This window comes from Coloeus monedula (assembly GCF_965178545.1).
Source record: "Coloeus monedula genome assembly, chromosome: 1".
NCBI classification, from domain to species: domain Eukaryota; kingdom Metazoa; phylum Chordata; class Aves; order Passeriformes; family Corvidae; genus Coloeus; species Coloeus monedula.
The window spans coordinates 124992119-125019584 of record NC_138781.1 but is presented as its reverse complement, the minus strand read 5'-3'; the positions used below and the strand labels follow the sequence as shown (position 1 = coordinate 125019584).

Below are 27466 nucleotides of genomic sequence, written 5' to 3'. Positions count from 1 at the left end.
TGTATTCCCATTAGTATGGTGGGGTGTGGGGTGAAAGAGCTGGAAAAGAACATTATTTTTCAAGTCCTACTCTGTAGAAGTTAGGTAAATATGGTCTGTAAAATCAGATCATAATGTGTAGCAATTCTGATACTCCTCCTGTGATCAAGTAGAGATTCCCTTTTTTCTATGCGTTAGTACAACAACCTGGAGGCAATTACAGCTAAAGTTTTCAGGAGAAAACAATTTCTTAAAAAGTAACTTAACAGTTTAGAAATCAGGAAAGTCAGAATCATGAATCTTGGACCTCATTCAATCACGAACCAAAATCAAACCACCATATAACACATTTCAGTTTAAAGATGTTTAAAGAAACTGAATTGAAAAGCAGAACTTGGTAAGCTAATTTCAGGAATGTTGGTTTATTACCCACCGTAGTTTCTGGTTATACTGCTTGACCTTTTCTAGTGAGGCAGCATTAATCTGAGCTTGAAATTCTTCCACTGAGACACTGTCTCTGTAATAATATCCTTCCATGCTCTCCAATGCTGTGAAAAGAGAAAGGAGAACGGAAAAGAGAAAGATCAGTATTAAACATTTAGTAATTGCCTTCTTTGTAGTTTTGTTCACACACAAGTGAATTACTCTTTAACCTTGAGGCCGTGACCCTACTGTGAATTGCTGAGCTGTTTCCATATGTCATCAAATTCATACAGATCTCTCTTTAAGATTTCATTTACAAGAAAAATTTTATTTCTTGCCCTGTGGAAAATATAAAGGAGAACACTAATGTGAGTTCCTTTTCTCTAATTAAAGTATTCCTGCCTTGTGAATGCAAATGTGGGTTTTAATTCTGATATATCCTGGAAGAAAACAGTAGAATGAGCTGGGGTAGAGGAAATAAAGGATCAATGTAACAGCTACTTTCACAGAGGGAAACCTAATAACTTTTCAAGAAGCCTCATTTTGGGAGATGTGGAGCACCTTACTTAGAGGTTCCTCTAGTTATACCCACTGATAATGTGAGTACCTTCTTCTACATCAAGTAAAGCAAATTTCACTGGATCTCTGAAAATGACCTAGAAGTTCCTTTTCAAGGATGTGGTGTGTCCACCTTTGCTGTATTCATTTCACCAACCAAGGATGAATATTGCTACAAGAACTCAGAAACTAAACAAAAACTTAAGCAATTCTTATGAAAATTTGGACTGGAAATACAAAGATCTTCACATTAAGAGGTCAACCACATTATAACATAAACCCCAATTCTTGGTGAAATAAGATTTTTTGTGGAGAAGCAAGAAAGACTTTACAATTAGGAACACTGCCACTTTAGTAATCCAAACACATTCTAAGAATTCATCACCCCATCAGAAAATGCAAGCCATAAGCAGAGTTTTCATGGAAACATGCTGCCGCCTTACAGCTTCAGCTGCACACAGAATATTAATTCTGCTTGTACTGCTTAATATGACCAGTTAATAAATAATTCATTCATTGTGAAAGAACATGCAAATTGCACTCCCCTTCTGTGCTTTCACAGTTTGTACTTCTACTCTGTGTGAAAAATATTAAGTTTCAACAGTCAGAATTAATTCTTCTTTGGTTCTAAGTCACACAAGAAAGCTCAAACAAAAATATCCACTGAATTCCATTCACAACAGCATGTTAACACAAACAGAATTGATAATCCCTACTGTTTATTCTGCTGGCATGAAGTTGGTTTTATCCAATTAGATTATCCAACCAGGAAACTCAGTCATCTGTGAGGACTGGGAGGAGCACGCAGTTCTGCCTCTGTGGGGCCATGCTCACAGGTGCAGGCAGGGACTCGCATGCTGTGTGCTTTGTCCCTGTCCTCTCTGAAGGGTTTAACATTTTTCTACCCAATATATTAGAAAGTTCTTTTGTAAGGAAGCTTTCCTTACAAACATGTCTTCTATGGTATTCTTTGATCCAAGATAGGATATTATGGTCTGAAGACATAGAATAACTGATTGGGAAAGCAACCTGGAAGAGAGGGTAGACTCAAATGGTAGTAGCTAATGGACATGGTTTGCCCAGGGGCCCACTACAAGCAGAGCATCACAGGTATCTCTACAGTTCAGTGTGTTTATCACTGACATGCAGGAGGTAAGACAGGTTTTCAGCTAATACCAAACTGGGACAAGCAGTGGATACACCCAAGTGCAGGGCCACATAAAGAGCCAGGCTCTTCACAACAGTACAAGCTGGCATAACAAGACTACCAACATAAATTGAAACAAGACACGTTTCATCTCAACAGAAAGAAAAACTTTTTCCTTTTTCACCTTTAGGGCAGTTAAACAGAGTAACAGGCTACCCAAGAGGTTGCACAGTTTCTGTCCCTGGGTGCTTGCAAGGTCCTACTTTTTAGACACCCAAGCAACCTGATTTCATGTCACAGATGTTGCTGCTAGGAGTGGGAGGTTGGAATAGAGATCTCCTGAGGTCCGTCCCAATAGGAGTTATTCTAAGACTCTATGAAAAACTAAAAAAAAATTTAAAACATACATAATTAAGATACTAAGTAGCAATTTTTTAAAAATATAACTTTAATTTTAAATAGTGTCATTAAATTCATTGCCGAGATCTTAAGCCTAATGTAGGAGATAGAGAAATCTAAATGCCAATAGCAGTATCTTAACATCCTTAGCCACGGTCCTGCAAACCAGCTTCCTTTTGAATGCATACACACTTGGGTATGTGGTTGAACAAAACTGGTTTTCACAAATGGAGGGATAGATAATGTAGCCTGGGCAAGCAACAAAAAAACTTAAAAAAAAATTTTAGTGCCAATCCTGTAAACATGTATACTTACAATTTTAGGCATGGAGCTATGCCACTCAGAATAGAGAAACACAGAGATAAACAGACTGATGTGCACTGACCCATGCCTTGACAAAGTATTCCAAAACCATGATTTTCTAAATGTTCCATTTGAAAATATCATAAGCCATTGTATTTTAGGCAGGAAACGATTTACCTATGGTTAGATTCGGGAGCAAAAATTCACTTCATGGAGAAACTTAAATAAGATTTCTACATTCGTAGCTAATAAATTTCAGTTACAGATGGGAATCTACTGAGTTAGTTTGATGGCAGCTCAGCCAAACCTCACTGGAAAGAAGCAAAAAGTAGAATCCCAATCCACTCATTAATGAGGTAAAAACCCCTTAAAATAATGACTTAAACACTAGGATTTAAATTCTTATCCAGGACTTCTTATTCTTGGAGTCCAATGGACTATTTTAGAGGACGATCCTTGAAAATTGAAGAAATTTGATAAGATAAAAAAAGAAGAAAGTTTCCATTCTACTGAAAAATATTAAGTGGATGTAAATGCTTGAATGGATCCTTGCCCTTTTCCTTCAGCTGACTACAAAGATGCTTATCTTAAGAATCAAATATTTTGGACTTTTGGAAACAGAAGTGGAAAAATTTTTCCAAAATAAATCCCGTAGCACACCAAATGCCCTCCTCAATCTCAAAAAAATAGTATTTCCAGGAATTCAGATGAACCAAGGTACTTTCTGTTCCCTCTCAAGCGCTTTTTTGTCTATTGTACTGAAACATGCCTCCTGCTTAGTGCTCTCATTTTTCCCTATGACTCAAATCAATCTGTTCAAAAGAAATCCTCTGAAGTCTTTATTAGTTTGCTTAAAAATCAGACTTCAAGGACCTTATTTTTTACAAAAATTGTGTGCTTTACCTTTATAGTAAGTTCAGCTATTTATTTATGTTTCTGTGCCCTATTTCCTTTTACATTCTCCTTGTCTATCAGAGACCAAGCTCCCCTCTAAAACTTCATTTGTATGCCTGGCTTCTGCCTATTCCACACAGACCCTGGAAGCCTTTCACAAGGTATGGAGTTATTTTCAGCTCCCTGTGAAATCAAAGGCGGCTCAAGGCAATCAGCAGCTCACATTCACCATTTCAGTGGAGCAAACTTCACGCTCCTGATGACTGTAATGACACTGCAGCTAATGCAGACTGCCTGTAATTCATGAACAGTCTGAGCATCAGCGCCACCATTCCTCACTTTGTAATGTTTGCAGAGCAATAACTACGTAAGTCTGAAAATGTTATTTAACTCTTCATAACATTTTCAAGAGACAGAATTCTCAGGGGGATAACAATTTAGTCCTCAAATATGAAGTAATGAGAAACGATTACGATAGCATTTGAAAAGCAAAATGCTATTAAGGGCAAGTTTCATGGTCTGACTATTGTCCATTAATGTCTAAAAAGAACAAAAATGAAGATTCATTCTTTGCTGTTGGAATCCTGTAACTGGTATAAACTTAGAAATTTATACCCATGCCTCTATTTTTTATTACAGACATAATAATTTCTTCAATTTACATTTTAATTCGAAGTTCTCAATAAATGCCCACATTAAACAATACTTAAATATAGGCATTGTACCGTTAAAGCTACAGACTATTTAAATCAGAGTAAATAAGTGGGAGTTTAAAGGGAGTTAGCTATGATGTGAAAAAAGCAGGGCAGGGGGAATTTAGCCTCAAGTTACCTTGTGAAAAAAGTACTGGATGGATTTTAAATCCTCCTCCATTCTTCAGCCGTTGTGGAAGCTGCTCAAAATGGTAACCATCAAGGTAGAAGTAAACCTTCAGTGTTTGCCGGCTTCCTTCTGCTTGGTATGTGATTGGTAAATCTAAAAATACAGTCAGTGTTACAACTTGATTGTAAACAACAACACGTTCTTTTCCAGAAACTCTTGCACCCAAAATTCATGCAGTTAGATAAAACAATCACTGCAGACACACTATTCAGTATTTTTCATTACACATTGTTTCCACAGATAAGTCTCCAAGTTGAAAACAGTAACAAGACACAGTGACTTGCATTAGTATTATTATTACATAGGGGTTTTTACTGTCTGCATAAATTACATTGTACCTAAATGGTAAAGATTCCAAAGGAACATTTTTCACAACTTATGGTAATAAGAAAAAGACTTCTTTTCTCTTATTAATTATGCAGAATCATAACTGAAAAAAAAAATTTCTAGTTCTTGACTACTGTAAGCATCGTCAGTGACTGTGGTGGCAGCATTTAAACCAAAAGAAAATGCAGAATTCATTACAATCCTTGAACACATGGACTTCCTGTTTATTAGCACAGACACCTCAGTTGAAAGCTCCTGCAATATGAACAGTTCATGACATAGGTACAGCATTAACTCCCCATTAGGAGGCCTTCCTGTAACTGCATTTCCATGGTGTTACCCAGTGTAGCAGGGCTTCTTTCTAAAACACTCTGAGCAGGGGCCTTACTTGAACCAAACCAAAATAACTACAGCCTTACACAAGCTAAATCCTACCTATCAGCCCTGTGCTACTGAATTCTCCCAAGCACAGGCAGCTTTGTGGAGTAGCTTTGTGTCTTCTGGTTTTGGTTATTGCAGAAGTTGTCTCCCGTGTGGTCTTAATCCAGCAAAGGAATTGTTTCAGAAGGGCTTGATGTGAAGCAGACATGCTTTCCTCCCTTCCCAAGGGACTTATGAGACAGGAAAAAAATGAGGCCTTTTTGCTCACGAAACAAAGTTCACTTCAGGAAAATATCTACTGGCTGAACACATATTAATAAAGGAATGGCTGAAAATGAGCAAAGGGTATGAACAGCAGACCGCAAAGACAGTCCTTTCCTGCTGAGTTGGGCGAGTTTTGGGAGGAAGGGTTCAGGACCCTGACGATCTGCAGCAGCAGGTCTCAGAGCAACCTTCTTGCCCACTTTAAAGCCATCCTCATAGTGTCTGCCATGCCCTTTCAACGAACTCTTCAAAGAGTTATTTATTTTTCACACGACAAAATGAAATGGGGTTTATGCTTCTCCATCTCATATCGGTGCATTTCTCTACCAAGACCTTCAAGCTATTTTTACACGTTTCTTCAATAACAGCTGGGTCTTTCAGGGACTTTCCTGATGCAGTCACATACTCCCAATGGAAAGTTTGGCTAAGCAAACAATTTTGCCCCCAAGGTTACCGACATTGTCAGATAATGATCCTGCATTGTCACCAGTGATAGCTGTATTTTAGGACATCTAAGAATATCAGGAGAACTATACATTAACTTAGTCTCCATAATTCCAAATTATGCAAGATTTCCCTGTGGGAGGTGATGTTCTAGGAATAAAAAATGTTACAAAACCAGTAAAGCCCAGATAATAATTACTCACTTGCAACTAGTGGTTCTGGCTCTGATTGTCTGAAATAGAAAGTAACTTTTTCCAAGTCAAACAATGCAACCAATGTATCTTCTAGCATAGCTTGCTCATCAGCCTAAAAAAGGCAAAATAAAAATTGGAAAGGTCATTTCAGCCAGATGTTTTCCCTACCAGAAATAATACAAGAGAGCAGGACATAAAATTAACTACAGAATGTTGCACAACATTTCACTGCTGCAGTGCATAACCTATTTAACTCCTAGATGAGGTAAATATCTTCATTTCTATTGGCACTTTCCCTTTCATTACTAGCTAAAGATTATCAAAATTCATGTTATCACTTCACACAGTAAATTAACAGGTAATTTATAGCTACCATTATTTCTCATGTCTTTTAATCAAATAATTCTGTCATTATTCTGTAAGACACCAGAGTTTAGCACCTTGTCTAGCTTGTAAAGCAACAGAAGGGAAATGTGAAAACTATATTCTTCTTTTTAGCAATTTTCTTCTAAAAATTCCATAACTTTAGGACTTCACTTACGAGCAACATATAACAATTCATTGTGTCCACTCTAAGCACCAATAATTGAACCAGAAGCTCAGAGAAAGTACAGCTCAGGGTGACTTGCACCTTCAACTACGAAAGTCTAGACACAAATCAAGTACATAGATGTGCCAATAGTCTGATTTTCACCTACAGCTCACTTTGCGTGCCCCTGAGCTAAAGAGATAGTTAAAGAGATCCAGGATTTCTCAAGACACTTAAGTGAATCTTTAAAAAGGAAAACAGTAATCTAAAATTATGGTTGAGTTAGATATGCAGAGCAATTACAGCCAAAATCAATAATCACTTAAAGTAATTCTATTCTTTACAAAGCCCTCGCCTGGCACTTTAGATTAGCAAGAGCCAAAAGGAAATCTGAGGCATGTATTTTTCCCCCCTCTAAGAACTGAAACAGTAGAATGGCAACGAATAATAAAGAGCTGCCCATAAATTGACCATAAATTATACTTCAGAGAATGATAGAACAGAACAAAAAACCCCCATGATCTTCCCTGATCTATATGGTGAAATAGCATCCCCCCTTGTACTTATGAAAAGCAAATCTGCTAGAAATATCTTGTCTCCTGGTTCAATTCATAAAGTCTATGGACAGAGTGATTTTGTCAGCAGAATAGTCTGAATACCATAGAGCAGCATGGGAAACCCTTGCACAACTGCTCATTCTTTACTGAACTCTGGCCATAATGAGTGTAACTTCCTTCAAATATCCTTGTTTAAAATAACATGGATCATTTGTAAGCCAAATAGTGCTGAGAAGGTATTGAAAAAGCTGCCTTTAAATACATTTCCCTTGGTTAAGAACTTTTAGACAGAAAAGACTGAACTTTATTTTCAATTGGAGAACGCATACTGCTGATATCTGATAATGTGAAAATAGGTACGTAGCACACATTTTCACTACAAAGGAAATCACTACAATCTTGAAAGAAAATATATAATTATTCAGTGCTGTAAAGACAACAGTTGCTTTGTGATAACATGACCACAAAGCACATGGAAAAACATAAGGCAGGCACCAATGGAATTAACTCTTGTACTCTAAGTATTGCACCACCCAAACATGTTGGTGCTACACATTGTCAAAAAGCATTAAGACTGAGTCCAAGCTTCCTGGATAGTGCCTTCTTCACATGCCCCTCGTGCGGATAAAGAGTTCCCCTGTTTCTCTGAGGCCCTGATTTTATCTGTTTGTAAGCTGCACACACTGTCCTGACAGGCCCATGCAAACCCATGTACCTCAACTGCCTGTGAGGTAGTTGGTCACACTGGCTTAAGGCAGTGCTCTCCAACAACAGCATAGACTAAGACTTTATGATTGTAATTTAGAAATACATTTCTTTTTATTGGTTTCTTCTGCTTCTGAAGTTTCTTATGTCAACTTGTCAGCAACTTGCTGCTGAGACAGACAAGGAGAGGAAAGAACACCTCTGATACTAAGAACATCATCTGTTATTTACATGAAGTTTTATTTTTACTGAACAGCTCCAGAGGTAAAGACTGTCATGAAGCAGGCTATGCAGACTGTTTAACGGTTCCTCTGGTCAGCAGGAACCAGTCTAGTGTGAGAAGCATCTTAAATAGCTAAAGAAGCACTTTGGATAACTGAGGATTAAGGGACTACAAAGCCATGTCCCATTTTTAATTGTTTCTTAAGCCATGGCTCTTTGCCAAAGCCTTGTGAAGAAACAGGCGATTTCCAATTACTCTGAAAGGCTACAAGGATTTTCCATATGACAGGTGCAAAACAGACCAGCGTGTTTATTCCTTCAACTACTACAGACCTATAGTTTTTTAGGGGGAAGGGTGATAAAATTAACTAAAACAGGTGTTTTACTTATCGTGTATTGTTGCTTATTGCAAAATGAAGCTCTGCTTATCATCTAATACTACATTCAATCCCCGAGAACAGCTACAATAGCAATGGGGAGTCAAGGGTAAACTCATTATCTGCTAACTCCAAGCCAACAGAATACTTTATGGACAACCTATTTCCCAAATCATAACCAAGCATTTCCCAAACCTGTAATTATGTGAATTGCACCTTTTCCAAACAGCAGGTAACTAAGTACCAAGCTAAGTGCAAAGGTCACAGGAAATCAGATTTACATCTAAGACTGTTTAATCACATCCCTGGTTCAGGGAATGAAAAGTGGCTCTGACCAGGCATGACACATGAGGAGTCTTACCAGGTTTGGAGAGAGCAGGGACTGGAAGTGAAGAAGAAGACCCGCACTGGCTATCTGCTCCAACCACCTTCTGCTGGCCTCCAGAGTCTCCATTTCATACTCTTTGTTGTTGTCAAACATCTGATTTAAAGCCACCATTAGCTGCTCTGAAAACGCGCAGACTGTGGCCACCAGGCTCTGACAGAAGACCATGTCTCGCCTCAGTTGTATCTCACTATCTGTGATGTGCAAAAGCCAAAAGAGAAAAAGCAAAATTAAGCAGGTTAGTTAACAGCAAAGAAATTAGTCTGGAATTTTTTTTTTGTCTAAAACCCACGTCATTTTAATGTCAAGCAGATTAAAAGTTTACAGTCTAATGTTATCCCTAGTTAACAGTACTCCACCAAATCTGGCATTTTCCTCTTTAAAATATTATGTTCTAATACTAAAATTACATATTTATACATAATTAAAATCTGGAATTTAAAGTATTTCTTCATAAACAATGTACATTTCTCTCATAGATTTTAATGTACATGCCAGAAATTCTATGTACTTTTAATGTCACAGGACAACGGATGCGAGTCAGATCTCTTTGCTGCAATGTGAGAGCAAGCTGGGCCCACAAAATTTACCTTCCACTAGAAAGCAAGGATAGTCAGAAGCTCTTAACATGACTGTGTCATCTGGTCGACTCCACAGCTACCAGCTGGGGAGGGCTGATTAAGACTGCTGGAAAGCCCAATATTGCTCCCAGAACATAATCTATCCAAATAAAATATATATGAATATGAATCTATAAAATAAGTACAGAACAGCATCACATATCCAGGAAACAGCAGAGATTTATGGTGTCAGAAACTCCACAACTGGTCTGTAGGTAGATGGCTATGGAACATTAGCAGCTCATTTAAATTAGGAACTAGCTAACCTGCCAATTTATTCTGAAGGGCACAGGCATTAGATTAGCTAAAGGTCAAAAGAATTAGAAAGGGAAACATATTCTCAAAAAAGAACAAAACTGTGACAATAAATATTCAGTGCTTCCTTCTTCTCTTTTCTAAAGGTCTTCAACTAATTTTATCATTATAAGCTGTTAAGCAAACATCAATCACAATGGTACAGGTAGACTTAATCTTTCTCAGAGCAAGAGAAGCAGATCAGGTGATACAGAGGTCTTTCCAAAGCCTAAAATATTTGTCTTTGCTACTAGATTCCTCTGCCTCTAAGAGGCTTAGGTCTTTTTCCAACTTTCCTATGGAGCTGACAAGAATTCTGATGACTGGATAAGTCAGCAGAAATTATTCGGTACTCACAAAGTTATTACCAAATTTTAAAATGTGCTTTTTTGGACTCCAAATATTTCTCAAAGTAACCTCATTCTGTCTATTTTCCTCTGAGATCTTCTTCAGTCTTATCCTCAGCTATTGATAATAGTGAACACTCTTTTGCTATCATATCTATTCTATTTGCCAGTTTCTCAGAACCTTGGGAATATTTTCCATAAATGGTCAAATCACTATTATTTATGCACTGTGACTCAACGTGAAGTTTTTTGGTTTTGGTTTTGTTTTTTTTTTTGACTATTCAAATCAACCTCTCGGTCTTTCTGAAGTTGTGCAAATCCAGTACAGACAGAATTTTCATCTCTAAAACTACACGCATCTCCAGCTTCAAAAATCCCACTGGCTTCTCCATGGTCAAAAACTTTCCAGTGTTACAGCAGTGCTCAGGATTTAAGCCCAACACACATTGTTTCCTCACTTTGCTGAACTTTATCTCTTTCTCTCTAACAGCAGCTGACTTCCTCTGTATTTCCTGCTTCTGAAGCAGCCCTCTATTGTCTCAAACACATTTCTAAATCTCATTTAATACTACTTGAACATCAGATACTGAATACAAGAGCACTTTGGGGTCCATTTACAAAAATATTTTTATACAAAATAAACTAGAGAATATACCAACTTACAAAACAACATAAATAGGGAAAACTGCTTCTAAAAAATCAAGTCTAAGATATTTTCTCAACTCATTCCTTATTTTAGGATAACTGAGGAATTACCAAAAACTTTTCTAATATTTTGAAGAAATCTGACAAAAGAAAGGTTATATTCCCCTTTATAAAATTGTTCTTGTGTGTCATAACAAAAATAATGAAATAATGCATTCATGTAGTGCTGCAAGATTGTTAAAATAATGAGCTGCCTACTTGAACACATACAAACTGTAGGGAAACTTGTGCCATAGATACTATTTCTTAGATACCGATTCACTGACATTTATTTCGCAGACACATGCCCCTATTTCATGCCTTTGAAGCTGTATGCTTATGGCATGATAGCAGAATACAGAGAAAAATCAGAGTCCTTCCAGAAAGGAGGAATTTAAATATTCTCTAAAAAGAGATAACGGAAACACATGGGTTAAAATAGCAACATAAATCTGGAAGCAGATGGGAATAAAAAGAAAAACAGCAAATAAGAAAACGCCCAAAGAAGAAAGGCAGCTGAGACACTGTGCAAAAGCTGAGTCTTTAGTACTTACTTCATCTGCCAAGATCTAGAGTAAATGACCAGATAAGGTATTTTGCATTAAGGAAAAAAAAAAAAAAAAAAAAAAAGTGCAGTGTTTGTTAAAAATATCTGGAATTGTGTTCTTCAGGAATCCTTACTATAAACAGTGGGATGAAGTTGCTGATTATCAGGTTTTACCATATCTGAGATTTTTCTCCTTAATGTAAACACAGTATTTCTGTTCAAAAACAAAAATGAACTTAAACCATCCACATTCAGCTCTCTCCCTCCCAAAGCAAGCAAAATTACCTGTATATTCTAGAAGTGCCAAGAGTATTCGTGCCTTCACCTCTTAAAGAAAAAGAAGAAAATATTTTGAGGTCATGGTTAAAAGTGTTTTCATCAACATAATGCATTTGCAGTTTCTCATTTTATACCAGCTTAACTCCAACTTCTTGTAGGCAGTCCCGATTCATACCTACAAACAACTCATACCTACAAAACAAGTCTCAACTTCAACTTTAATTGTACATACAACTTGATAAAAATTGATAATAATCAAAAGCACCATCACTGAAAAAGACACATGAAAAGGCAACTACTATCGCAGAGTACCTGTGTACCAGCTGATCAGAGCAAGAATTCCAGTCTCAAAACTTTGAAAAACAAGACCAGCTTTCATTGATTCCCACACTACCCCAATTCTTTCTTCTACCTTTCTTGTACTCTTTTGTTCATACCGAAAAATCTCAAATTATCCTCATTTTAATGTAGGCCAAAGTATTTAGGCAAAACACAACAACATTTTCACTTTACTCCCAGCCTTCAGGGTTTTATTTTGCTTCAAAAATTTATTTTCATTTAACAATCTATGAAGTAAAAAAGTACAATTTTTTTTTAAAAATCTTAATTTACACTGGCAAGCATGTGGGTTTGTATCTCTTTACACTTCCCCCCACCACCTTTTATGTTTTTCTTGGAGGGGGCTGCTTTCCAAAGGCTGCAGGCAGGCTGAAGGAAGTGCACTTTATGTACAAGAGCACAGATTTAAATGTGTTAACCAGTGCTGCAGGTACTGCAGGTTAAAAATCTCCCATAACCTTAGAGAGTGCCAAACATTTAGCACATCAGTTGTCCTACAGGTACTGCTACATCAGTGTCCTACAGGTACTACACAACACTACTCCACATGCCTTCACATCTTTCCAAACCTTCTTTCACACCCCCAAGTTTCTCTGCAGTCCTATTCAAAGCCCTGCTCAGTGCCCAAGCAGAGCTGAAATTGGCTATATGAACAAAATGATAATTTGATGTGTTTCCCCCTACACTGCTACTGCCACATTGTCTCAAATACAAACACCCAGACATTTTAAATTACTAGTTATTCCTGAAAATTCCTGGTGCTAGGTCTTTGCCTTAGCCTTCTGTCTTTTGAAAAAAAAACCACAACAACTTTGAGAGATTAGTAACTTGGCATCTTGGAGTCCAAACATAACTTGGTAACTGAAAATATAGTGTAGGGAAATGCAGCTTTTCTCTGAATAACTTAGATACAACGAGGCTATTACTTGCAGCTTGTTTTACGTAAGATTTGTTGGATCTCTGAATTTAAAAGAATTTGAGGTATCTATAAATAATGATTTCCTGCTTATGGGGAAATAACAGGACACTGCAACTCTCTTTTATCACTGCTGTAAGTATTTTCTGCTTCAAAATATACCCACAGGCAAAAGACTGTTTTTAGATTATTTGTCTACTTACCTGGGGTTAGATGTGAACCTTGGATGTCAATCACTTGCTTTTCAACAAATAAAAAATGCTATGGAAGTTCTCACTCCTTCTTGCTACATGTTGTATGGAAAAGAATAATTCCCTAGCAATTTCTCTTAGATTCTGATTTGTAATGCAAGATGCTTTCAGGTTCTTTTATTTTTAAACATTCTTTTGTACTTTATTAAAAAAAACACGTTATTCTGCTATTCTGGTATTTGCCATGAAAGGCTAGGTTTTAGTTTTGTTTTGTTTTACACATCTGAAAATATTTCAAAAAGACTGAGGTTTTGCACTGCATGGTTTATGATTTAAATTGACATACTTTTTTTATACCTTCAGTAACTGAAAGGCTCCTTCACACCTCACTCCTAATTTAAATTAAAATACATGTGAACTTTCTCAATTGCATCGTATGTCCTGTTTAAACTTAAAATTACAGTGCTAGAAGAACAACTGCAGTTCCTCATATAGTTACATGACTAGCTGGCTAGAAATCTGGCTTTCTCCACAACATCTCTTCTTTTGATCAATAATCTTACCTAGTTTTCCTTTGGGAAAAAGCAACGACAGAAATGTCTCCTTCTCTTTGTTTACGCCCTTCAATTGTTGAGTCCCTTTCTTTCCATCCATCTCGTTCATTTTTCTGGTTCCTGCTCCAGTCTTTTCCTCCTGTGCTTTCTGATTCTCATGTTATATATCCCACACAGATTCACAATCACGTACCTACATTATTCTTCCTCTATTTGGTGGCTGTCCAACTCCTGCCCTGACTACTGCTCTCTCCACCAAAATCAGGTACTTCACCTTCAAAGATCTGCCTGTGCCAGCAACTTATCTTTAGCTTTACTGGGTTAACAATTTATTAGGCCCAGTCAATCCAAGAAGTAACTTCATTCTTTTCTTAATTACTTAGCTCCAGATAAATCCTCCTAGAACCTGCATACTACTTCAGAAAACTTCAATTCTAGCAACTAGATTAGCCTTCTAGGGCTGCCTTTTACCATAACCATAGAAATTTTTTCTTTCTCTAATGATCTGGTAAGGCAAATGAAATGAGACAAAGCAATCTCTGGCTATATTTCAATTTTACTGTCAAGGAAGGTTTGGTTATGTTTTTTTCTGGGTTTTTTTTTTGTGTTTCTTTTTTAATCTGTGCAAAGCTTCATGGATTTTTTTAATAGTACTCCCAATTCCAACACTAATAAACAGAAAACTGACAGACCACAGCAGTCATCCTCAAGGCATTCTGAGTTTTCCCATTTCTTCATATTTATTAAACAAAGTAAATAAAAGTAATCTTAGTATCTAGGACTTAAAACATCTCATCTTTATGAGGCTGCCATGTCTCCTGCTTTAATGCACTAATCAATCTAATCTAACAGATTCTGCAATGCAACAGAACAATGAATAAAAAATTACAATATCCTGTGACACTTTTATAAAAAGAAAAATGAGTCAGTTTTCAGTAAGGAGATGAATTTATTGTATTCATCCTTACTTTACCATTGAGCAATAATGTTTATGTATGTTTATAACAACTGGAGGTTTTAATTACACTCCCCCCCCCCCACCCCCAGTGAGTGAAGTTGAATCCGTGGTCTCCTTTGACTACTTCCTCTTAGAAGAGAAAAATATATCTGCTTTCCTCAATTACTGAAATACTGCCTTTCACTTAAAAAAACCCAGGAAGATTCTTCTAAAACCCCACAACATTTCTCAACTTGTTCCCGTAAGCCCAACTAAACAGTCATATTAGGTGGCATCTTTTGGGTTTTTTCCTGAATCAGGTGAATAAGAGAAGAAATGGGGACATGACTCTCTGTACCATGTGTTAGGTTTTCAGCCATAAATAGCTCGGGGCAGTACTAGTGGTTCTCCTAGATATCCAGACCAGCTGTGAACACAACGTATGATGGCAAGACAGGAAGGAAGAAACCAAGAAATGAAGATGCAAAGGCAAAATTTAGCTGTTAAAAACATTATTAACTCTGCTTCTTGTTCATCTGATTTCAGTAAAATCCAGCTGCTGGTTGCGTCTCAATACTGAGCTGAGTATAGTAAAAAATAATTTTTATATTACAGAGAGCCAGCAAGTCATTTGGACCTTGATGAACTCTCCCACAAAACTTTGAATAATCTCAGCTCAGTATTGAGGGTACATGACCAACGTTAAAGTGGGTTAGGTCTGCTAATTCTCTTCTTGGGCAAACAAGTTACGTGAAAATGGTCTGGTATGCTTAGCTTCTGAAAAGGGGTAAGGAAGGACTGTTCAAGACACATTTCCATTCCTCCTCAACTTTGAAAGAAACACTGATAAATACTTGAAACTGATTTGGTTTAGGCTGAAGAAGGACCTGTAGAAAAAAAAGGATTCAAAACTATTTATTAATTTTTCACTCAGTGACAGCCACCGTTAAACTAAAATAAGTATTCTTAGTATTGGAGAGTCAACCCACCCTGTTTGACTCCAAGAAGGAGATATTTATGTTGTTGTTTTTATAATTTTCTAACCCAGGGTCTGAAAATACGATGTATCTCAATTCAGAAATGCCAATTCAGAAAGGGAGGAGTTTGTTTGCTTTGGCTGTCTGGTTTTTGAAAGTTCATCATAATAAAACTTATCACAGAGTTCTTTCCCACTGATCTGATATTTAACAGTTTCTTTAAGGGACATCGTGGAAATTAGCCCACAAACAGAAGAAGCTAAACACACACACGAATCATTTAAAGCTAGACCTAAGTTTTTGTTCCCACGTAGACTCCTAGTACAAGCATTTTTTTAGAAATAATCTTACTCATTATTTCTGTTTCTTTATCAAGCAGCACAGGAAATAAAGCAGAAATTACAGGCAAGATACTCTGAAGGGGAAAGGCCAGTTAACTTTCTTATGAAGAAGGGGAGAAAGCATAAAACCTCAGCTCACATTGTCACTTGGTGGTGAAGAGGAGCAGAGTACTTGGTAACTTTTATACAGTGGTGGAAGGGAGGCAGAGGAGGAGGAGTGATAGCATCAGCTGGGATGGATTAAGTGAAAACCATGGCTTTATAGCAGAAGGAGGCATAATGACTCCAGAAAAGCACAGAGAAGACCAAGATACAGAACAAAAGCTGCAGAGTCTTCATCTTTCCAGTTAAGACAGTGAAAAAAAAATAGTTTAATTTCAATAAAAGCCTCATTTTGGTGTATCAATCCCATGAACTTCTGTGACAAATCAGTCAAGCCCACTGGACTTCAGCAGCAACTGAAATAACCTACCACATACAACACATGGTTCTTTTGTTTACAGTTGTCAGGAGACTATTTTCTCTGCAGCATCTAAAGCCAATAGGGTAAGCACAAGACAGCTGAGATAAAACTCCACTAACCTTGTTACTAGGAGTACAAAAAAGTCCTGTAGACTACACTGTCCTCCACAGATCTTGCCTAGAAGCAGCAGGAAGCAGTTGTATCTCTCCCCTTCCCTCTGTATCATTAATGAAGTGCTTATTTATGAACATGTTGTTCTTACTAACCTTCAACAAATTTTCTGATATTCTGGGCAAGGCTCCGGACACTGCTGGGGAGGTTCCAAGGGTCTTGCTTAATGTGGAGTCGTAGCCTCTTTGGACAGTTGAGCTTTGGTTCCATCTCTTGCTGAAACTCTAAGCAGGGACAAAAATAGTATTTTTTTGCTTAAGCCTCCTAAGAAAGCCACAGTAAGACATTGTTTTTTCCTAAATGTTTTCACTGATCAAGGAACCAGCAACTTAACTCTAGTTAAAGCTACGGTGACAGGTCTAACAGTCATAAGCTCCCTACTTAAGTCTAAGGAGAGCATGAGTGCGAGAGTGTGAGGAGAGAAACGTGATTCTTTCTGAACCGCGTACATAACACAGAAGGTGCATGGCAAGTGGGACCCTGGAACTTTTACAGGCAAAATTGTTTCAATCATAAAATTAAATTTAAACCGAAATTACTCACTGAAAACAAAACAAAACAACCCAAAACAAACTAAAAAAATCCACAAAAAAAAAAGGAAGAGAAATAAAAGACAAAATAAAAAAGAAAAGAGCTCTTTCATGCAAATTCATTTAGCTGGTAGTAATTCAGGCTTCATAAAACCTCTTAATTGGGATAAAAACCACCCTCTAGCCACCTAAAATCTGTATTCTTCGCCAAAAGGCATGTGTAGGATCAATATATCTTGCCATTGTTATTAATAAAACATTCTGTTTCCCATTTAACTTTTTTCTTTTTTTAAACTCAGTCTACTGAAAGAAGTCCTTTCTATTTTTTATCACATATGACTACCACCAGATGCCTATATATACCCTTAGACTTAAGCAAACATACAAGTGATAGTAGAGTGTCTGAATTTACATACAGGATATTTGTTTTTAAGCAATCAGTAATACTTACATAATTATATATTTGGCATAAATATTGCTTTGACTATAAGTCACAAATTATAAATCAACTTCAGACATTATGTAACTACAAAAATAATAAAAATCTGGTATTAGTCATAAAATCGATCAGGAATGGCTTCAGTAGTTGTTACAAAATGTATTAAAACCACCTGAAATATAAAAAAACCTGCTTCTTGCTTCAAAAACCTCAGCAATACAATAGTCAATTCAGAGTTTTCAATTTAGTTGACTTTGAAATTTTTTCCTACATTATGCAATAAAATGCAAGAAGCCAGTTTTCAACTAAGAATTAAGATCTATTTAACACGAACTTCAGCAATCAGTTATTGCAGAATATACCCAGATTAAGCAAAATCAGTTCTTTAACACCAGCTCAAGGAGTGGACAGCCGTTTCCATGTACCCTTCAGGCTGCCTTTCCATCCTCATAGCTCGAATTAAATGCTACCTTGGAGGCCTCGTCCCGGTGTGAAGTATTTCGTCTGCTCAAAGGCCCTCATCACAGCTGGTCCTTTCAAAAGATTGACGATTGAATCGACCTGTTGGGATCAAGGTTCTGTGAGAAAGATGTTTTCTACAGCAACAATTAGAAATTCTTTCTGTAAGAAATGTGGGCTACTGACAAGGGACTTTGGATTCTTTCTTACCTAATGGCTCTAGTTAAAGTAACAAACTAGAGAACTTTGGACTAAACTTAAGGACCTGTTTAATTTGCAGTTTTGGATTATTTACAGAAAACTGAGGGAAAATGAGTAAATACATGCCATCCCAATAAACACCGGGAAGCAAAATTAAAAAGAAGTATTTTCTAAAGACATCTTAGCTCAAACACAGACATCAGTATCAAAGCCAAAAAAAATAATCTCATACTTGACCAAAAAGATGTTCCAAGCAACTATGGAGCTTGTCCTGTTTATCATGGGAGATTCGAACACTTATGGGAAGCTCATCACCTGAAAAATATTTTAAAATTACAAACTGTTTAGAAGCTTCAGCATGTTTTCCAAAACCTTTGCATCTTAGCTAATCTGCTTTGCACACAGACTGATGCTTACACTGTCAGGACTATAGTAACTGCTCTCCCTACATATTTTGCATTTATTACTCATTTGATAATACAGAAATAGCTCTTAAAGAAAGGACCATATTCAAAACCCGACTGGTCATGGTTCTGGAAGACCTACTCTAGATGAGCCTGCTTGAGGAGGGGACTAGACCAGATCATCCCAAAAGGTCCCTTCAAACCTCTACCATTCTGTGACCAGAACACACAATTCTTCTCTTCTGGAGAACATACTAAACTCCAGACTAAATGGGTAAGTAGTGTAAACCCAATGCAGCAGACCACAAAGTCACCAAAATTATAAGGACCGTACAGATAAATCACAGTCTTAATGTTCTTACTAACTACACAGTTCTGAGATTTTAGTAATTCAGCAAAAACACAGCATCCAAATCCTGTATTTGATATGAAGCTTTCAGAAGCACATACCACATCATTTCCTAGGAAAAGTGCAAAGGAGAAGGACTCTCTTAGGTCACTGCCCAGGCACTTGCTCTCTCAGACAACACCACGAACTTTCAAAAATATTGAAATACTGAGCTTAAAAATGGTTCTCCTCCTTGAGGCTGAAGTGACAGACAAGCAGTAACCACTTGATAATTTATAATCCAAATTTATTCAAGGTTAATCTAGACTCATTTTTCTTATGTCAGTGAAACACTTTAACAGCACTTTTCTTTCCTCTATTTTTTTTAGCTCCTTTAGATGTCCTTACAACCATTATACCTCTTCACAGGATTTTAACTGCCACAGAGCACAGCGCCCAAGAGCCCTGAACTGGAGCTAGCCAGGTTAACTTTGAAACCAGGTGAAAATTAAGTCACCAGACAGTGTGAGTTTCACTGAGCAGCAGTATTTGTCATCTAAAGCACTGTATCTGTGCTTGGCTAGCAAAGACATACTCTTTAGGCACCTCAGCTGGTACTTCAGCTTGATGCTTCACAAGAGTATATCAGCTCATTTTTATCTGAAGATACAGACCCTGGGTCTCCTCTTTTATCAACAATTCACTATGTTCTTCATTGTTTACTCTGTCTTTGCTTAGCTCTATAAGAATGTATCATTTCTGGAAATGAATTCTGTCTTATTCACATTACTCTTCATTATTCACAAGGTATCTCAGATACCTTGCATAATGTCTTAATACTTTTGTGTTCCAACAGAAAATATCTCTCCTGGTACAACAAGCAATAAAAGTTTGCCTTCCCTATGGTCAATCCTCACTGGTGGGTCATATTCATGCTCAGATTTTTCTTTTCCTAAATCATCCCCAAATGATAAACTCCCAGCTTAGAGCAAGTATTTTTTATTACAAGTCCCTGAGTATATGACCTCCTTCTCCATGTTAAATTCCATCCCATTCCTATTAGCAGCTGCATTTACTTAAATCCAATTTGTCATGGCACAAACAAGAATGTGCTTCTATGTGGTCTCACATTCCTTCCTACAAACATACACAGCCATATCCTGCTGTCTAGCTGCTGACACAGGCTAGGAGAGCATTTCACACTCACCTAAAATGCTCCTTACCCTGTGCAACACAATGCACTGTCAAGACATGAAAGACATGGAAAGCAGTGACTCCAGGAGCTCTAATACAATCTATTCACAGAGATAATGGAATGTTGGCTGTCTTTTACAGAAGGATTCTTAAGTGCAGCACTAGCTAGGCAGAAGCAAAATTATGCACTTCTATTACTATGGAGGATGCAATTTTTAAAGTAAAAACAATAAAACTGCCAGGCAAATGAAAAGAATAAAATTGAATAAAAGGAAGAGATGACAGATTCATAAATGAATTTTCTAAACATACCTGAATCCATTTCATCACTGTGAAAATAAGAACTGCACTGACTGCTACAAATGCTGGTGAAAGAGGCAATGGAGTTCCTATTGCTGTTGCAGTCACTTAAAAATAAAACACAAAATAAATAAATAAATAAAGCTATGTCCTTTAACACAGGCTCCATAAAAAAAAGTTATGGAAATTCTTTCCCTTTTCCCATTCTAAATTTAATGATGATGTGTAATTCTTTATACACAATAAAGATCCTTGTGCTTAGGCTTTCATTTAATTTGCAATCCTGGTAGGACTCAGAAGACTGGATTCCCAAAATAGATGCTTCAGTTATCTCCTTTCACCTTACCTGTGAAAAAGTATTTCCAGAATAGTAATACAGACTTTCAATGCAAAACAACCAACTTTTCTTACATGAGTGGCAGTTTTGAATCTGTGGCCTCAAATGTTTTAGCTACTTCCCATTTTCTCCTGGTCCATAGCTAATACAAACATTGAGTCTTTACAACTTGCATAACAGAGTCTTACAATGGGTTTACAAGAGATTTGATTCATTTGAGTAGCACCAAAACTCAAATTACAAACTATTTTCCTTGTCAGCCAAAATAGTTCATGATCTCATCTCTTACAGCTGTTCATTTTTTTAGAGATGTATAGACATTTACATCTGCAGCTTCGGTCAAAACTTCTATGCATACGAAATTTCACCCACATTGGTCTAACAAGGAGGTTTTGGGATTTAAATTTGTATTTTTTTTCTGCTCTTTTCTCTCAAAAGCAATTTGTTCTGTACAGAAAATACATGAAGAAATATACCTCCTCCTGCAACAAAACAAGAGTAAAACAGATTTTTGTACTAAAAATCCTATGAAGACCTACTCGAATTCAAAGTCTTCAGAGTTATTTAGCCATATGAAAATAATTTGTTTCAGTGCAGGAAATGCTTAAGAAATTATCCAGCAGAGGGAGTCTTAAAAACCCAAGCGAATGCAAGATAATGTAAAAGTGTACCTAAGGGATGCTTACACGTAATGATATGGGTCTTGTTTTATGATTTGGGTGTACCCATTCACCAAGATTAACATATCCATTCTTAAAATAACGCTGCAGTTACACATGTGCTCCTTATTTGTTTTCTTTATTTGTGTAGATACAGAAGTGACTTTTCACTAATTTAGGCAGAGTGATTTTCCTGGCTAAGGTACATGTTTTGGACCTGCAGTCAACGAGGTAAGTGAATGAGTTAAACTTTTAAATGAAGCAATATGACATAATTACTATCATAACCATTAAGTAGATGAAAAGACATCAGTAACATCATGTTCCTAATAGGGGGTGAACAGTCCCAAGGAGTATTAAAAATTTCTGGCTGGATATTAAGAAATGTGTTCTAACTAACTCTATTCACTTATTAAAGTCTCCAAAGGGGAGATGAAGGTTAATTAAAACTGGGTTGTGCAAAGCATGAGAAAATAAAACACAGGAAAATGAGAAACAGATTAGATGTATTTGCTGTATCATTCTGCATTATTGTGCTGTATTGTAAAGTTTAGAAGAAGAACCTACACAAAATGAGAGCATTATTACGGCTGAAATTAGCCAAACAGTTCCAGTAATAGCCACTGCGGCATTATGAGAGCTGGAGATTTTAAGTATTGACTAATATAATTATTTAAGCAAAGAAACAAAACATTCTAGTCTCACTCCAACACTTGTCCTTAATGCAAAAGTTATATGATTATTCTGCATATGGAACCATAGGTTTTATTATTCCTACACAGCCAGAATGGACTATAAATGACTGGAATCAGAATAAAGAAAATGTTTTAACAAAGACGCTCATGTCCTGCGTCACACCTTCTTTCTCCATATACAAATCCTGTGCCAACTGGGAAACCTCCCAACAGGGGCAAGCACACATCAGAGGAGCAGCTACTGAACAGTCAGTTTGACACATCATGAACATGCAAGAAACTCTAAATGCACTTCTGCTGGAACAAGAACTTTGCTTGTGTGTCCACCATGGTAAGAACAAGATGAACTTAATTTGTGCAAATTATCTCTGCATTTATATCTGTATGATTCTCTTTCTACTCTGATGAAGAGTTCCTATCTACCAGGCTGCAAGAATCAAATACAGCTTAGGAAAGAGATCTCATCAACACAGGGTTCTGTAGAAAAATGATGAACCTACTGAGATTCTAATTCCTGAGCATAATAATGAACTATGATACTGAACAAATAATGAACCCTCATTTTACTTGCAGCTAAAATTTAAATTTAGTTTTTATACCATATGTAGTTAACCAATTCTCTCTCAGTAAGGCAGTATAATCTATATAAGAACTATACTTGCTATAATTCCTCCTTCCTTTTCAAAATTCTTCGTATTCTCCTTCACAGTAAACATGATGCATTACAAATTCTAGAGGTGAGTTGATGCTACAGCATTTAGAGTGAAAGCAGGTGAGGAATATATGTTGATAAACAGTATATTTTTCTTTAGATCAGGAAGAATGGTGGCTCTATCATCTTGCTTTCCATGGTAGATGTTTGGTTTGTTGTTGGAGACCTAATATGAGAAGTTATTTCTGGCTTTTATAAGACAGGTAATCTGAAGTAAAATTTTACATCTCTGGTTGTGATATCCTATGCAGGTTTGGGCAATCAAGATCTAATAACTAATCTGTACTCATAAGACTTTATTTTACACATCTTGAGGCTAGTTATTCCTCCATTAGTAATATCAGAATCATCACATACTAACAGTCTTCATAACCACTTGATAGTCTACAAACTTCCATATTTGATTCAGTTGAAAAATAAAAATATTATTAATAAAGTTACCTGTAAGAATCCCTGTTACTGATGGTATCATGGCCAGAATCTTCTTGTTCATCACCTGTTACACTGAAACAGACTTTCTTCCCATTCCTTTCACCCTTTTCATTATCACCGTCTGCTGGTATTAAAGGCTCAGGCGTTTTACGTTCTGATTTGGGAGAATATGTTATTGAAGAAAGAAGGCTGTGAAACAAAAATAAAAGGCAAATTCATGTTTTTCGAAAGTGAGCTAGCAACAGGATAACATTTCTCATCACTATCCTCCAACTATTATTATATAGTATGTGAAGGGAATATCTTAATTCAGTCAATATCTATTTGAAACAAGGAAAGGAAGTGACACATTCTGTTGTTAAATAGTCTAACAGTGAAACCCATTAACCTTACCAAATAATCATGTATGAAAGCAATGATTCCTGCTGGAGAAGAAATACAGCACATTCTTGGACACTTGGGGTCAAACTGCATATTAACATAACTATTTTTACACATGAATCCTGTACTTCTCAGCACAAATCAAGAAAACAAACCAAAGAAACTGTATGTCTGTGAAAAGCATGTATTTTCCCAGTTACTGCTGTACAAGACATGCCAGTGTGCATCACAAAGTATTCTACTAGGGCATTTTAAAGATCTTTATTAACATCTCTGTGTACTTCCTGACATTCAAAGTGTCTACGCCATTGTCACTAGTAAAACTGATGATTAATATACAAACGTCTGTGATGAGCACAAAAGTGACATCCAGCCAAGAAGAGAGAACAGTGCAGATTGCTACTTTTAGAACATGCACAAATACTGGCAGCAAAAATTTCCTATTCTTGGGTGATTAATTCATACTGAGATGTTCTAATTTATTTTCAAGATCAGAACAGAAGTAATGGGCAATTGTCCTTTAATTCCTATTGCTCAAACAGTCCATTAAAACCACATTTTCAAATTAGGATTTGGATTTCAAAAGCAGCATTTTTCTTGCAAAAACTACCTGCTAATTACCTGAAATCAGGATCCTGAGACTGAACTAAGCTTTTTTCCCCCCTTAAACTAGTTAGATATAGTAGCAGGGTTTATTGAAGGAGCTGTCAGAATGATCAACTGGCAAACTTTCTACCAAGTACATGGTAGGATTCAAACACGTTAGATCTTGTTACACAAAATTCTTACTATTGAAGGGAATAGACAGATTTATCCCATGTATAGTTAAAGATACTGATCTGAACTGCAACTAGAATATAGAAAAATTATATTAAAGGTATAATTTCACTGGAATTTAAACCCACCCATCCACTAGACTGACATCTTTTGGACTACATGATGCCTTAGCACTTCTCATCAGTAGGAAATCACAACTGAGCTCTTTCCAATCATTTAAGTCACTGGTAAGCATGATTCCATAAGCACAGGAAGAGATAGGGCCCACATTTTACACTAGTGTTCAGTGTTGATCTCGAGCTACAGCGTATGTGGTTTTGAACTTATCCTAAAATAAATGTGTTATGGAAGTGGAAACCTTAGGAAATCAGTTCTTCATACCTGTAAAACTTATTTTTTGAATAAAAAGTATGTAAGGGGTTCAAAAAAGGATTAGACAAATTCATGGCAGATCATTCTAACAGTGCTCTTAAACCAAAATGTCCATTCCAAGACCACCATGTAGCTCTGGCTGCTGAAAGATGAGATAAGGACAAGGATTAAATCTACATTTTTGGTTGTTCTTGTGTTCCCACTATCATCCACTTAAAAATAAAAATGGGAGGTTCATTGTAGTAACTTCTTGGGGATTTTGTTGTTGCAAGAAAATAATCAAGAGTAAGAAACAAGCATAATGAACTGCAATTTCAGCTCCTGAAAATATCTTCCCCTGAGCAATTATTTGTCAAGACACAGACAGACTATTATGTCCTCTTCTTTTATGTGACTGTTTACTCACTGCTGCCAAGAGCTCAGTAAAAGACTGATTAAGGTAGCTGGATCTTTTCCTAAGGGGGCTTTTCCATTTCTCTCAGCAGGCAGGCTCTTTTTCTAAGGAAAATTTTTTTGCTGAATTACCATGAACGAAAGATGGAACTTTGGATTACCAAGTTCTGGAGCTGGTAGTTACTGAGGTCACCAACATGCTCTTAAAAACTCAGACCAGGGAGTTTAAAATACACAACTCAAAACCTGGATGCATCCCCTCCCCAATAATCATTCTTAAATATACTTTGTTTTTTTCTTCTTAAACACAACACATGCACAATACATTTTCTCTGGAGATGGACCTACCCCCAAACAAAATTACCTTACATGTTTAGCTCTCAAAGGAGAAACACAAGTGAATACAAACCAACAGCCAGAGAGTCTCTATGAAGAATATTTCCATGAAACAGGGAAATTTAAATCTCAAAAAATCCTGTGGAATTACTCTTATGTGCAACCCAAGTCAACACAACCGTAACATGGTTGACTAGCATGTTGACTAATATGCTATGGTTAGTCAAAGAATTAAAAATGATAGTCACAAGCACTAACAAAAATTCTTCTGCAGCCTCTGAGCTGCTCTGCCTTTTCCACACTCCACAGAGGCTTGAAAAAAGTTCAAGCTTCTTGTATGCTCCCAACAGACATCTTTCCAAAAAACAGCAGGGATCATGGGAGAACACTGAGTGCATGAGAACCAAGAACACAGCAGAATCACAGTATAGAAAACAACTTGACAAAGGACTTATTTCTGTGTAACACCTTCCAGCAACACGGGGTATCTGCAGGACCACTAAAGAACTACTGAGATACTGTTAAACTATTTGAATGTGTACACAGTGGAGCCTTGAGAGGCTGTGGGAAGGGGATACATGTTCTCTGTGTATTTCTCTCCATCAGTACTATATCACTTATCCAACCAAACCTTATCAGCAAATCATCCCATAAGGTCTTATGCAGTCAATGCTAGGAGAACAAAATCTTCTCTTAAATGTTCCCTTGCCACAATCCATAGGCTCTCACAGACCTGCTCTTCAGATGAAACACTTATTTTTCAATTCACTAACAGAGAGCAGAGGTTGAGCAGATAACACTGCCCCAGGATGATGTGAGCTGAGAGACCAATACTGACTTCAACAGATAGCAGAGACCTCTAATAACATGAATGAGGAAGTTTTTCAACAGTAGTTATAAAGGATACCAAGTCATTCAGTAGTCCAATTTTTCTGTCATACAATATCAACGTAAATCAAAAATTGTGATACCGTGTTCATATTATCTGTCCTGAGAATACTAAAATAATGAGGATTGCTTATAATAAACAATTCAGTAAAAAAAGACATCAATTTTACTGTAACTATGTCACAACAGAAACAGAACTACTGTCTTTATAAAAAATTCAGAAGTATGTTCAAACATTTTCTCCCATCTTAAGGGAGTACAGAAATTTCAAATTAAAGCACAGCTGTTGCATTATCTATTGTGTCACTCTATCTTTTGTTTCTTACATTCTAAATCTCAAGAGTTAATTAGCACCTGTAACTATGTTCTAATATACCACATACTTCTGAACTGCTCGCTCCTCCCAGTTCAGCATTTTTAAGTAGGTCTCTTGGTTATCCCTGTTTCCTCTCTAGAACTGCTTTCCTCTACAGTAATTACTCACTGGCAGTCCACTCAATGTCCACGAAGAATAAAGCATGAAAAGTCTCAGTCTTACAAACAGCCAAAGGTAAAATCTGCTAAATACTTCTGTGTACCTTATACAAGACCTGCTACAAGGTCAGTGTAAAGAAAATTTAGGAATGAAACAAGTGAACCCTTGTGTTTACTGTCACAACTGCATGACTCTTAAAATGACTATATGTATAAATATATATATATTGCTGTACACACAATTTATCTGGGTGTGTGTATTTATATATACATTTATACAAAAGAAAGGCTCAGAATTTCCTGTGCTTTTGTATCACAGGCTCAAGGGAGTGGAAAGGAAAGGTGTGGCATACTGGCAAATGGAACTTCCTGAAATATTGACTAAAATTCCATATATAATTTTCTGACTTCCATGAGGAAGAGTGACAACACAGGTTTTACAGACAGTTGCTTTTAAGTGCACCCAAGCACTGAAATGATAATGAATTTAATTAATTGACTTCAGCATGGTAATTAGCAGAACTG

General features: G+C 36.7%; 1 protein-coding gene across 1 annotated transcript in view; it reads right to left on the bottom strand.

Annotated features, from left to right (window-relative positions):
- The window catches only part of PREX2 (phosphatidylinositol-3,4,5-trisphosphate dependent Rac exchange factor 2), a gene marked incomplete at its 5' end in the record, with an annotated part of 168845 nt that overhangs the window by 40934 nt on the left and 100445 nt on the right, over positions 1–27466 (bottom strand). Inside the window, 10 exons of the mRNA XM_082303291.1 lie at positions 413–527; positions 4535–4678; positions 6205–6307; positions 8947–9164; positions 11748–11789; positions 16726–16854; positions 18070–18160; positions 18492–18574; positions 20498–20592; positions 23330–23509. Coding sequence (XP_082159417.1) covers positions 413–527; positions 4535–4678; positions 6205–6307; positions 8947–9164; positions 11748–11789; positions 16726–16854; positions 18070–18160; positions 18492–18574; positions 20498–20592; positions 23330–23509 — 1200 coding nt within the window. The remainder of the gene's footprint in view (positions 1–412; positions 528–4534; positions 4679–6204; positions 6308–8946; positions 9165–11747; positions 11790–16725; positions 16855–18069; positions 18161–18491; positions 18575–20497; positions 20593–23329; positions 23510–27466) is intronic.